The sequence below is a fragment of the Watersipora subatra genome, chromosome 5, assembly GCF_963576615.1.
Source record: "Watersipora subatra chromosome 5, tzWatSuba1.1, whole genome shotgun sequence".
NCBI classification, from domain to species: domain Eukaryota; kingdom Metazoa; phylum Bryozoa; class Gymnolaemata; order Cheilostomatida; family Watersiporidae; genus Watersipora; species Watersipora subatra.
Window position 1 is genome coordinate 56,654,114 of NC_088712.1, and position 13,091 is coordinate 56,667,204.

The window sequence follows — 13,091 nt, forward strand, 5'->3', positions numbered from 1 at the left end:
AAATTTCGCGAAATCCAATTTCGCGAAATTCACTTTTCGCGAAATTCAATTTCGCGAAAGTTGACTATATAATATATATGATGTGAAATTCCGCGAAATCCAATTTCGCGAAAGTTGACTATATAATATATATGATGTGAAATTTCGCGAAATCCAATTTCGCGAAATTCACTTTTCGCGAAATTGAATTTCGCGAAAGTTGACTATATAATATATATGATGTGAAATTTCGCGAAATCCAATTTCGCGAAATTCACTTTCGCGAAAGTTGACTATATAATATATATGTGTAATTTCGCGAAATTCATTTTCGCGAAATTGTAAGCATAGAGAAATGTTTTGTAATCTATTTATAAATTTTCATTAAACTCACTCAAGCGTTTTACAGATGCTCAACTATATAAAGCAATCGAGAACGAATCATTATTATCATAACACTCTTCATAAGCTAACAGAATTCTGAGAAGGGTAAAATGTCAGAAGGGAAATGTACAGATAGTTGTGTTCAAATTTGGGCTACACCATGGGAATATTGTACACACGGACTACTTTCCTGTACATGTGGACATGTATATGATGGATTAGCACAATGTGTACATTGGTAAGTACATTTTGAAATTTTAAATTCTAAAGTTTTATATGAATATATAATTATTCATTTTATATACATCATCTTTTCTCAATTTTCAATGGATTTTCAAAAAATTAAACAGGTATCAAGAAGATGGTGAGGAAAGTGATGAAAAAAACATCTCGAAAGAAACAAACTCTCAAAATAGTGAAACGGAGTTGCAATTGGATTTACCATTGGATTATCCTATAGACAGATTACCTTCCTGCACATGTGGACAAGACGTATACGATGGCTTAGCTCAATGTATATTTTGGTAAGTAGATTTTGAGAATTTTAAAACCAAAGATATATAGTTATCCATTTATTTCATCCTTTCTCATTCCTCAATGTTTTATATATTTAAACAGTGATGATGCAAAACAAAAAGAAGATGATGAGAAAAGCGAGTCAAGCAGCACATACTTCTTTCTCGATAAGAAAGAATTACAATATTCTGAAGTGACAAGCTCTTCATCTCCACAGAAAACTGACAATTAGTATTTATAAAAAAGATTTTTTTTTTTTTTTGAATGAATATATATGCAAATCAATAGAACCTTTAGAAATAAAATCTTCATCTCCAAAGATGGAGAATTTATATTTTATTGTATATTTTAAGATACTATTATTAAAATAAAATCAATACAATATTCACATATCATTTTCATTGTGGAATAAAAATTTAGGAAAGCATGATAATTAGATTACAACTTTAGCAGCAGCATGTGATTATGATAAAAAATTTCGACATCCTGTAATTTGTCTACAGAAAAACTTTCATTTCCATAGCCTCTTTCTTTATTACTTGGAGGGGTATTAGTTATATTTTCCTTAAGATTTTCAGATGATGGAAGAGTTGTGATTCCACTTGCTAGAATGATGGTAGCGAGTGTAGTTGTGGTGGTAGTAGGAATTGTACTAGCGAGTGTAGTTGTGGTGGTGGTAGGAATTCTGGATGTATGTGTAGTTCTGATGGTGGATCGAGTAGTGGAAGAATTAATTGGAGCTGTAAATCTACCATTATTTTCTTCGAATTGTGGATGATAACAAACAAACTTAATAGGCATTGATCTCCATCCACAAAAGTTTGAACGAGCTGAGTTGCCTACACAATATCTCGCTGACCGTGAAGATGGATTAGCCCATTGAACAAGTCGTTCAGTAATTCCCAACCTTTGAATAATTTCATAACTAGCTATACCATAAGTACAATCCGAGGGGTTATGTTCAAATTGAATTAAATTTTGTAAAAATTCACCGTTAACCGGAAAAAATCCAAAACTAATAAATAGTATTGGAGAAATTTGAATTATATCATCTAGTTTTCTATAAAGACTCTTCATGTCTTCTCAAAAGAAATTTTTCATAATGAATAATTCATTCGACTTTCCCCTTTTTTATTACTCATCTTTAAAGAGTTTTATAACGAAGGGAGACTTAACCGATTCCACGAATAGACACGCCCGAACTCGTCCAACATCAGCGTTCATTCAACCGAAACGACATAACAACGTTCACCTCACCGGTCGCCAACCCGACCCCAACCATTCGACGTTCGATCGCTCAACTCGTCGACATCGTCGTCGCCGACGTCGACGAAACCCCAAACCCGTCGCATCGAAACGCGAAACCGTCGCCCCTCTTCACGTCATCCTTCCCGCGATTCCTCTCGAGACCGGCACCGCATCCTTCCCACAATTCCTCTCAAACTTCATAACCTTAGCTCCCAACACTCACACACCTACCCCCCCCCAAACTTTCCATCAGACAACACCATTCTCCGAGGTTCTCGGGCTAAAATGTACCCAAAATCCAACTTTAAGTGCAAAGGTGTGTAGATCTGCTCTCACTATACTACTTAAGCGTTAGTAACTCATTTGCAGTATATATGCATATATACTAACATGCTGAAATTATATACTAACATGTATGCTAACATTATATACTAACATAGATACTAACATATATACTAACATTATGCAATCATTAAATACTAACATATATACTAACATATATACTAACACATTACTAACATTATATAATAACATAGATACTAACATATATACTAACATTATGCAAACATTACATACTAACATATAAACTAACACATGTACCAACTTATATACTAACATATCTACTAAAATTATATACGAACCTTTATACCAGTGGTTCCCAACTACCTTGGAGCCATGGACCCCTGAGCTACTTATATAAAAGTCATGGACCCCTTTATAAACATCATAATATATTATGTTTATAACAATGTATTGTAAAGTGGATTGCATTATAAATTAGAATAATATAAAAGTCAGCAGATTTGATGTGTTTCTATTTATTTACTTATATAAAGCAATGCTATACTAAATTGCTTTGACTGTTAATTTTCAGTAGTCAGTTTGTTAGTGGGATGGATTGTACTTCTTACCTTTCACCAAATTCTCAATCTTTGGGAAAATGGTTGACAAAGCGCATCGCATGTCGTCTTCAAGTCCCAGTCGGTTTCGTTGTTTCGATTTGAGAACAACCATGGAGGAGAAAGCGAACTCGATTAAGTATGTAGGCACAAATGGGAGCAGAGTTCGAAGGGCGGGTTTGGCTGTCTGTGGATATGGATGAATCATGGAAGGCCAAAATTTTTCAATAGTTTTATCTTCATAAACATCTTTGGTTATTTTACTGATCTGCTAATTTCATTTTGTTGTCAAATAAATATAGTTGCCAAATATTGTCACAATTATGATCAGTCAGTTGCCATTAACAAGCATTCATGATATTAATAGTTGCCATTGTGAAATTATCCAAATTTGGTTTTACATTTAGATTTTTAGCATGAAAACTACACTGCACAGCTTTGCCCGCTGTCCCATCTTATTGGCCAGGTCAAACAATGTGACAACGACAAAAGTCTGCCATTTTATATTAGAGGTGGAAAAATATTAATTAAAAACTAGGGAAAAAAGATCGTTGTTCGGGTGATTTCGGGTAAATTATATTTAAATTTAAGCATATACCAAGACCCCTAAAAACCTCAAAATTGGTAAAAATAAGTAAGTTGAAATGTTTTATTTTACATGGATCTTAGTATATTGCTGAAATTGAAGAAGAAAAGAGAGAATCATGTGTTTGCTGGTTACAGGTTGTGTTGTTTTGTACTACTAACCGGAAATCAGGTAATATCCAGCAATTGACGCATATAGGTGATAAAATCTAGACCCAAAAACCTAATAAGACAACGTGACCACTCCGCAGGAATTGCATTAGCCCTGAAACCCAAGCTAGCACAATCCCAACAGACTTCGATCATTAAACCCCTCCCATATGATAGCCGTCGCTTATCCTTTTAGGGTTTTATATCATTGATCCAACCACTATGACAGAAATAGCTGTAAATATCTAGCTAGAAAAACCAATATTGGCACCAGCCTGTGGACCCTTCAAAACCTCCTGTAGACCCCTAGGGGTCCATAGACCACCAGTTGGGAACCACTGTTTTATACTAACATATATGCTAACATATATACTAACATATATACTAACATTTATACTAACATTATGCTAACATTATATACTAACATATATACTAACTTATATGCTAACATATATACTAACATTATGCTAACATTATATATTAACATATACACAGTCAAACACAGATCACTGGAACTTCACGGGACTGAGCAAAAGTGTTCGTGTTATCAGACCGTTCAAGTAATCAGAGCACTTTCACAAGTGTATGTATTTATCTGTAGATACATGTACATATACAAACTATATATAAAACAAAATCATATGTTGCTTGTTGCAAGTTAAAAAGCCACTAATGTAAAGTTTTAAAAAATTTTATCCGAAAGTATAGACATTTTTCTATCACTCGAGATTTGTTAGTCGTTTTAGATTATGTGACTGCCAGGACATTTTCAGATTAAAATTAGCAAAACTTGATTGCAGTTAAAACGCTAAAAAATACATATTTTTCTTTTGAACAGTTTAACCAAGATCAGTTTTGCCGATTTTATTTTATGATTGTCCGTAGGTTTTCATTCTTTCCCTTGCTCACGATGGGCCATCGCAATGCTGATGCTTGGTAAAACTTGACCTTTTGCAAGCCTTTAGAATAGTCGTTAACAAAAATATTTTGCCAATGATGGTAATAACAACGCTTGAGAACTACTGAAAGCTGATGTTTACTTCCATGGCTTAGAATAAAGCAATATGCTAAAGTAATAACAACCAGCTTGGTAGCCATTGAGCAAAAGCTGTTCGAGGTAATGATGCCAAGTTCGAGCTAGCTAAAGCAATTTATCATTGCGTGGGAACAGGCGGAACAAATCCGTTTGAGTTAACAATGTATTTGAGCTATCCGTGTTTGACTTTATATACTAACAAATATACTAACATTTTTACTAACACCATGCTAACAATATATACTAAAATATATACTAAAATATACTGACATCATGCTGACATTATATACTAACATATAATATTATAATAATAACATAATATAATAATAATAACAATAACATAATAACATATTTTAACATTACTAAGTTGTGGAAGGGGACTTGAGTGAAAATAGTAAAGAGTGCTCAACGGGAAGTACGGAGCTAAATGTATACATAGTTTTATTACTTATTTGTTCAATTGATTTGTGTTTTTGCCATTATATGCTCCGTTCAGAGTATTGAAAATATGATGCCAGGTTAGCAGAGTGTCAGTCTTATAAAGAGGTCAAACAGTTTTAGAGTTGTCTAACAGTAAAAAAATCACACATTGTATTTTCAAGCTTTCTTTAGTAATTTGATGCTAGCTTTATGAGCTTGATTTTAAGTAGCTTCCTTAAAGCTTAACTTGCAACAAAATTCACATTACAGTCAATTTGTATCAAAAGATTCACCATGTCTTACTCTGTTGTGATGTAGGTGCAAAATATGTGAAAATATGATTACAAGCTTTTAAAAGCTAAAAAACGAACAGATAATCGCAGCCATCACAAAAATGTCGTAGATTGGAATCCCTTTCCAAAACGGCTCAAATAGGATGTAGCTGAACAATATGGCTTCTGTTTAAACTTTCATGCAACCCGGTTCATCAAAATTTTTTCACAAATATACCTCATTCTTGCAATAAAACCATTTCTATTGTCCTTAGGTGTCTATTTCATTATCATTGTAATGCTGTCACTTTGAGCATTAATATCTCAAAACCTGCCGTAGAAATTTGCCTAATCTTTTTAACCTTAGCTCGAAGGAGTGCATATCATCTTCTGATCAACTTGAGAAGCCTGTTGGTCACCTGTGATAATCGAGAAAAGGCTGCAGAGATTGTTCGCATCATTTGGCAGGAAGTATGGGTCACATTATCAGATTGCGATCAGATGATTAGACCAGGCCGAAACAAAACTGTAAAGTAGCGAGCATCTATATTTGATACAGGCTCTTTGGTAGAACCCAAAGTGTTTTTCATAAACCACTGTTATGGGCCGTTTTATATTGAGCCTTTTATTGGCCTTTTAATTTTACGTGATAACATCACGTGTCAAAACAATAACCAAAACGTTTGAGTATGTCGCCGAAATAAAGAGATTCCAAACTGCGGCGTTTTTGTGATGGCTGCGATTAACTTTCGTTTTTGAGCTTTTAACAGCTTGTAATCACATTTCCACATATTTTGCGCCTACAACAGAGTAAGACATAGTGAGCCTTTTGATACGAATAACTGTAATATGAATTTTGTTGCAAGAAAACTTTTAAGAAGCTATGCAAAGACCAAGTTAGTCAAGCATGATTAATCATCAATACATCAATCATCAATACATAAACCCTGCACTTTATTTATATTGGCAGTTCTTGATATTTTACCAGGTCAAATTCGACACGTGGCAGACGGTCAAACTTGACTAACACGGCAACTGCAGGTAATGACCACATTTATAAAGGATAAGACAAGGTTTTAATTTTATGTTGTCATTGAAAAGTAATAATAGTCTCTAGAAGCAATAATAGTTTCCGAGTATTTGGTTTTTTGTTTCTAGGTGAAGAGACAGGCAGTTATGAAGTTTTAGCTTTAAACAGCAAAGTTGACCATCCATACTCCATCGCAGTGGATGACCAACCTTATGAAGACATGGATGGATGGCATTCATCTACAATGTAATAAGAAAAGTATTCATTTTGAGTTGTTCATTTTTAGTCTGGTTACACATTGTTATATATTATTAGTCATTTATTGATGATGATGTGTCTTAAAATCTATTTTTACTTTTTTAGTATATGATTTTTTACCAGTTATCGGTTTTATATTTTGCTAAAAAGCATTCACCTTTGAAAACTTGTTTTACTCATGGATCATTGTTCTAGTTTAACTCATGTAAGAGCATACACTCAAAGAGTGGTAACCAATAAATAGCCTCTTAACTAATTGCTAATGATGTGAATAAAATCCCTATAATCAACAATTTTATCGATTTGTTAATATAATTGATTCATTAGTTTTTGCAGCAAGCCTTGATATTGAATCACCAGTATTGAGAACAACAACTCACTGATACATGTATGCACATGATGATCTTTATGAGTTGAATTTTGGAACAACAGAAAATTACTAAAATTCTTTGCTTTGATTTATATCTAACACAAGAGAGATGACCAAATATGGTATCGGTATAAACGAAAGTTCTGTTGACATAAAAAACCAGAAGCCTTCACTAAATGTAACGAGAACTACCAGTGTTTATGTAGAGAGACAACTCCCAGTTAGATATCTTGTAGTGCTGACAAGCTAAGCTGCCAATCTTCTAGCACTTTTGAATGATAGTCTATTAACTTGCAACCTAGTTGGGGACCACAACTCATGTGCTGAAATGTTTGGTTACATGGCTATGCTTTACTCTCAGGGCATCTTCCAAGCTGGCTTTGGTTTGACTTCATTGGTACATATACCTGATCAACTGTTGCTAAGCAACCAATAAATACTTTCACCCATAGTATCATAGCGCTTGTCTATCTTTCAATGCCAGATGTACCTATGGATTGTGTAGGCAGCACAACTCCTTAGTGCTTTGTTTTGTTCCTGTGATCTGAGTGCCAACCTGTTTTTAGTCACCAAATGTCATTAAAAAATACCTGTAGGCAGTGACGCCTGTGTTTTTGTGAGCTCCCAGTGCTAAATGAGCTCACTTATGAAGCAAGAAAATATATCAATCGAAGCCAGGTTAACAACCACTGTTCTGGGTGATTTCACAATGAGTACAGAAGTGGGCAAGGTATGTAGCAACTACAAAATATTTCTGAGCTCCTTTGTCTAATCATGCCCAGTCTAATCTCCAGTCATGCGCACTTGCTACTGATGTAAGCATGGCAAGTGTAAGAACTATTCTCTCATAAAATGGTGGAGGCCCAAATTTGGTGGTCACTTCTAAAGATGTTTTTTTTATTCTGAGCATAATGATATAATAATTGAGTAATATTTAAAATGTTACTGTACATACCGAACAGCTTGAACTATACTTGGCTGCTCAGACATGAATCATGCACCTACCATAGAAGATCACGCTCATATCCTGTGAGACTTCTTGTTTGGCAAAAACTTGAATATTAACACATAAATATTGAGTGAGAAGATATAATAGCTAGACATTTTTCTATTGATGTTTCTCTCTTATGTTGATGGTTTTTAGTCTGGTAACGCTGGACCAAGTCTAGATTTGAACATTGGCATAAACAGCCAAAATGAATATTTATGTGTTAGAAAGTTAGAAAAAAAGTAAGTGGAGGTTCTTCATCGACTATCGATGCCTGAATGCCGTAACCAATCATAATGCTTACCTTCTTTCTTGAATCAATAAAAACTTTGACAGCCTGCACAACAGCAGATTATATATTATGCTGGATCTGGTCAGCGGCTACTCTCAAGTGCTCCTGAATGTTGATGCAAGAAGAAATCAGCATTTATATCACATTCCAGCCTTTGGAGGTGAAATTTCTTGCCCTTTAGGCAGAGCTCTACACTAGACATCTTTCAAAGTATGATGGAGCTGGTAATACATGGTCTTTAGGTAAAACCTCTGCTGCTCTATCTAGATGACATCATCAGCATTGCACCAAACTTTGGAACTCGCTTGTACATGTGGAAGTGTTCCAATGGCTACAAGAAATGGGACTCTAGCTCAAACCAGCCAAGTGCACTTCTGAAGCTTCAATTTTGCTATATTAGTTATGTGGTTACCAAAGAAGGAGTGGATGCTGACCTTGAAAAAGTGCGGGCAGCCTGGGACTAGCCATATCCTAGCGGCTCAGAAAGCCGGAAAGCTTCCTGGGTATGGTAGGCTATTACCATCAGTGCATTAGGAGCTTCACTATCATGTCCTGTGAGGCATAAGGCAAGATAAGGTATCAAAGAAAAAGTAGATATCAAATATTTTGATATATTTATATATATCAAAATATTTGATATATATATTTATATATAAATATATATTTGCACATGTTTGAAATATTTCATATCAAATATTTTAATATATGTTTATATATATTAAAATATTTGATATAATATATATATATATATATATATCGTAAAGTTTTAATTGAACGCCATGGCGCTTTATTTTCCAAGTGCACTTCTGAAGCCTCAATTCTGCTATCTTAGTTATGTGGTTACCAAAGAAGAAATGGCTACTGACCTTGAGAACGTGTGGGCAGTCTGGGAGTGGCCATATCCTAGTGCTCGGAAATTTAGAAAGCTTTCTAGTATGGTAGGCTATTACTATAAGTGCATTACGAGCTTCACTATCAGGTCCTGTTCCAGCGCAAAGCGTCAGGCAATGGAAAGGCATCAAAGTAAAGATAGATATCAAATAGTTTGATATATATTTATATATCAAAAAATTTGATATATATATATCAAATATATATATATATATCGTAAAGATTTTATTGAACGCAATGGCGCTCTATTTTTCAACTCCTCTTCTGTAGCGGCAGTCCATTGGAGGTGGCGTTCAAATAGAGGCTGGCAGTGTATTTTTCAAATGGCTCGTCAGAATTTTGAGAAGATAAATTTAACCCTTTGTTGGGCCAAAGCGAATGTCGCTTATATTTTGCTCTCTCTCTTTCCGGTCAAACAATAATTTGGACAAACAATTATTAAACCTTTGGATAGAATAATTCTGGTAACTTACCTCCAACTTGTCAAAAGATCTTTTGTTAGATCTTTCAATACTTGTTTCATTTTAAATTTGGAAACACTTTTTTTATTTTATATCTATATTTAACAATGTTTCATAAAAGCTCATTGCACTCAATGACATGTTTGCTACAACTTACAGTAAAGCTAGCATTTTATGCGTAATAGAAGTAAAATTACAAGCATCAATAAATTGAAAGATTGTAAAGAGAAAAAACGAGAGAAAGAGAGAAAGAAAAAAAGAGAAAGAGCAAATAAGAAAAAAGAAAGAATAAGAGAAAAAGAGAGAAAGCGAGAAAAAGAGAGAAGAGAGAGAGAAAGAGAGAGAAAGAGAGAGAGAGAGAGAGAGAGAGAGAGAGAGAGAAAGAAAGAGAGAGAGAAAGGGAAAGAAAGGGAGAGAAAGGGAGAAAAAGAGAGAGCGAAAGAGAGAGCGAAAGAGAGAGAGAGAGAGAGAGAGAGAGAGAGAGAGAGAGAAAGAGAAAGAGAAAGGAAGAGAGAAGGAGACATGGAGAGAGGGTGAGAGGGTGAGAGAGCGAGATAGCAAGAGAGCAGAAGAGCTATAAAGCTAAAGAAAGGAGATAGAGAGTGAGAAAGAAAGAAAAAAGAAAGCTAGATGCAGGGGAAAAAAGAAATTTCTTACGCAGGTGCAAAGGTCAAAGTTTCATCAAATGTGTAATAAGATTTTTCTGTCTGTGCTGTGAGTGGGCTGTATGTCAAATGAAAACAGTTATATCAGTTTGTTTTATCCATTATTTTATACTAAGCGTGTTTTATCCTGCATACCACGTACTGAACCATTTTAAAGTCATTGTCGTTGCCTTAGACATACATGTAGCTCAAACTCCAACAACTTTAGTTATGCCACAGTTAGATGTTCATAAAGATTGTAAAGAATATTTTTATAAACATGCTGTGGTGAAATATGAATAGTGTTTTAACAAGTAAATGGAGAAATAGCTTGACTATTTAGACATCAAAAATCTTTTAGAATATTGACTTTGAAAACATTTTAAGCAGCTAAAAATTAATTCGCTCAATTTATAAAAAGAATTGGTCCATCACATCACGTTGGTGACTATTTACAAAAGGTTTGCATTGACATTTCACAAGCAGGTAAATCTGCACTAAGCAAGAACTTTAGCTCGAATATTTGAACACCTCACCATTTTATGCTGTATCAATATACATGCATTATGTTTATTGGTATTTTGATATAGTTCCCTGCTTACTTTTTTAAACCCTTTCAACCTGTTACCACTACTTGGACTATTGAAATGGTTTGTGGTGTTTCCACCAAACCACCAGAAACAACTGACAACAGCTGAGTTAATGAATCAAAGAAAAGTATTGTAATGCTAGCAATGAATTATTGTCTTTCTGTCTTTCGCGCTACTTAAATTTAGCATTGTCATAATTTATTAGGAATAAACTTTGAGCTTTTTAATATTGTAAAAAATAAACAGAGTAGATTGAGTACTTATTATACCCTATATTTTAAGCCTGCTGCATACTCATTTCTACAAAAGGTTTTAACCAGTAGGTAATATTTGCTGAGCTCACACAACGGCTCTATTAAATAAATTACCAATCTTGTTCATAGCTGTAATGTACCAAGGTTTGTATTTTTTGATTATTCATGATCATCACACCTGTATGTCACCTGATGCAGCACATTATGTGAATCAACAGTTTTTACAAGCTAGTGCAGAAATGTTTCTTTGTTATGCTTTCAGTGTAGCAGCCCATAATATTGTTTCTCTTATTGTGTGTCGTCTGATTCATTGCTGACTTGTTTGTGACAAAATCTTTCAGTGAAATAAATTAGTCTAGTCTAGCACAGCAAACGGTTAGGAAGCTCCCTGTACATTTCTAATGATAATCAACGTATAAATGAATACATTAAATTGGCGACGAAGGAAAAAGTTTTTACGCTAGCCTGGAAAATATGTCAGCAACAAGTGCAACCACAGCGTCAGCGGTTCTGGTGTATGGTGGGAAGGTGGAGACGTATTTGAAAAATTTGTGTTTCATGGAACCAAACCGGACAAGAAAAAACATGTGCTCATCATGGGACTGTCAAAAGAGCAATATGAAACGCTGGCCTGCCTAACTGTATCAAGGAAGCCAAAAGAAGTTGCAGAGGAGTTAATTGAGCTGCTACAAAGGCATTATGGAGCAACAATGAACAAGATGATGGAGCGGGTGAAATTCAGAGAGGTGAAAAGAAGTCCATCAGAGTCAGTTTCAGAGTTTGTGCTGAAACTACGATCTCAAGCTCGATTGTGTGAGTTTCAGGCTAATTTGAAAAAAAATCTGCTAGAACAGTTCCGGATAAGTGTCAGTAGTAAAACAGTTCTGGACAGGACTTTATCAATGCCAGCTGACAGAAAAGCAGACCTTTCCGAAGCGGTAGCCATAGCTCGACAAGTGGAGATTGAAGAGAAATTAGACTTTATGAGTGTCACCACCCCACTCGCAGTCAATGTCTCAGCTGTAAGGAAGCAAAGGAGGCATGGTAAGAAATCGTCTACTCCTAGTTTTACAGTTAAGAAGAAAGCATGTTTCCGGTGTATGAGCGAGAAACATCTTAGCAGCAGTACAGATTGACCAACGAGGCACCGTAACTGTAACACATGCCACAAAAAAAGGAAACCTTGCGGGATCTAAATTCTGTAATGGAAAACCCAAAAAGTCTACTAGCGTGTCCGCCGTAAACAACCTTGAGTCAAGCGATAGTGACATGTATGCCATTCAGCATATTAGAAGTAAGATGCCTAGATGCTATATCAACATCATGGGTGAGAGAATTCCATTCGCTCTTGATACTGGAGCCTGCAGCAATATTATTGGTGTTGTCACTTATAATAAGCTGAAGTCCAAGCATAGCATCTCACTGCAAGCTGTCAATGATGATGACAATCTTTTCGGCTATGGCAGCAAGAGAAAATCCGATTTGTGTGGGTCATTCAGTGCTAATGTTCAATGTGGTCATAAAATGGCACATGCTCTTTTCTATGTTTTCATTGGTGTGGCTAAATGCTTGTTATCACATGAAACAGCTGTTAGTCTGTCTTTAGTGTCATATAGTGATAATGTTTTGTGTAATATTTTTCCTGGCAATTCTGATGACATAATTAAAAGTTTTCCGACAGTTTTCCAAGGCTTGGGTAAGCTCGTAGGATATTACGTCAAATTCCACATAGGCCCTACAGTAGAGCCAGTAGCTCAACCTCTTAGGAGAACTCCTTTTTGGAATCAGGGAGGGGTTACGTAGGAAATTAGATGCTATGGTGGG

At 35.0% G+C, this 13,091-nt stretch overlaps 1 protein-coding gene across 1 annotated transcript; it reads left to right on the forward strand.

Moving 5' to 3' along the window:
* Positions 1-12,536: 12,536 nt before the first annotated feature.
* Positions 12,537-13,070, forward strand: LOC137397497 (uncharacterized). The gene has a single exon (XM_068083789.1). The coding sequence runs from the start codon at positions 12,537-12,539 to the stop codon at positions 13,068-13,070; it is 534 nt and encodes a 177-aa protein (XP_067939890.1).
* Positions 13,071-13,091: the final 21 nt, after the last annotated feature.